Genomic DNA, 1,220 nt, shown 5'->3' with positions numbered 1-1,220 from the left:
CGTTATATGTTCTCAAGGCCATTTCGCAAGCATGGTGAGTATACATTGTAGTAAGAACACTCAACGTTGCTGACCTGTTGGATGTCAACAGTCCTTAAGTCGCATTTGTAAGACAATGGCTTCTATCAAAGGATATCTGACAACTTGGGCTAAAAACTGTAAAACAACATGCAAGTAAACTCACAGCTCTTAAAGTTTATGTATTCTGATTGCTTCACAGTAGTAACAATGCTAATTCTATCAGTGCTTGAAAACTAATTTGAAGGTAAAGAAAATATTTCAACAGTTACTTAAAATGTACATTTTGCTACCTCTTAGTAATGAGCAGTGATAACATCTGTGTCCACAATTAAGTAGTAAATAGTTGTAATGCCTTTTCAATTTCTGCATTAGGAATAAGATTAAAGCTGTAATTTTTCCTTAGTTGTATTTTTTTAAAACTTGGGAGTGTGTGAAGAGGTGGTTACAGCTGGAGGAAAAAAAAGATGGCTTGATTTTTCAGTTTTATGTTTTTGAAATTAAATTTAAATTTGAGGTATTTTTAAGAAAAATTAAGTGCATAGTCTATGCCCCCCCACCCCATTTTGTCTGTGTTTGTGAGATTGTGAGCTTCATAAGTATTCAAATTTATATCTTAACAGGAGTTGTCCCTCTGGCTACCTATATGCGCATCTACAAGAAGGGTGATATCGTTGATATCAAGGTACTTTCTACAGTGCTACGTAATTAAAAACTAAAGCAGTATAATCCTTTGCAGTCTCCAGTTTGTTGAGGTAGTCCTTTTTTTGTTGTTGTTGTTTGGGTCAGCACAAGTACCCATTGCTTACTTCTGAAGCAATACCACGAACAAATAGTAATGCTGCAAGTGTCACGTGCTGGTTTATGTAATTTTTTTTTATATATGTTTGTGAGTGTATATCTTATATGTTCGGCTGTGGTCCATTACTGTGTGTTCTGCTGAAAAAAGTGAGTGAGAGGTGCCATATCTAATACTTGGGTTGCTGTATGGTGCTGTCATAGGAACCACAGCTGTCATTTTAGTAGATGTTCTGTTTTGCATGATTTGTACCTGCTGTTCAGAAGAACCATAGTTTCTGATGGTGTAGCAGATAGTTATGTCTCTGTATCATTGTAGGACTATACTTAAATGTATGTAAAGGGATGGTCATTGCAAAGCTATATTAAAACTAGAAACCAAGAAATAAATGTGAAAGTACATA

General features: G+C 35.1%; 1 protein-coding gene across 1 annotated transcript in view; it reads left to right on the top strand.

The window, feature by feature from the left end:
* The window catches only part of RPL21 (ribosomal protein L21), a gene marked incomplete at its 5' end in the record, with an annotated part of 3,980 nt that continues 2,760 nt past the window's right edge, over positions 1-1,220 (top strand). The window contains 2 exons of the mRNA XM_010079076.1: positions 1-34; positions 642-703. Coding sequence (XP_010077378.1) covers positions 1-34; positions 642-703 — 96 coding nt within the window. The remainder of the gene's footprint in view (positions 35-641; positions 704-1,220) is intronic.

The sequence above is a fragment of the Pterocles gutturalis genome, unplaced genomic scaffold (assembly GCF_000699245.1).
Source record: "Pterocles gutturalis isolate BGI_N339 unplaced genomic scaffold, ASM69924v1 scaffold33168, whole genome shotgun sequence".
Taxonomy (NCBI): domain Eukaryota; kingdom Metazoa; phylum Chordata; class Aves; order Pterocliformes; family Pteroclidae; genus Pterocles; species Pterocles gutturalis.
The sequence above is the reverse complement of the archived record's forward strand: the minus strand, read 5'-3'. Positions and strand labels throughout refer to the sequence as shown.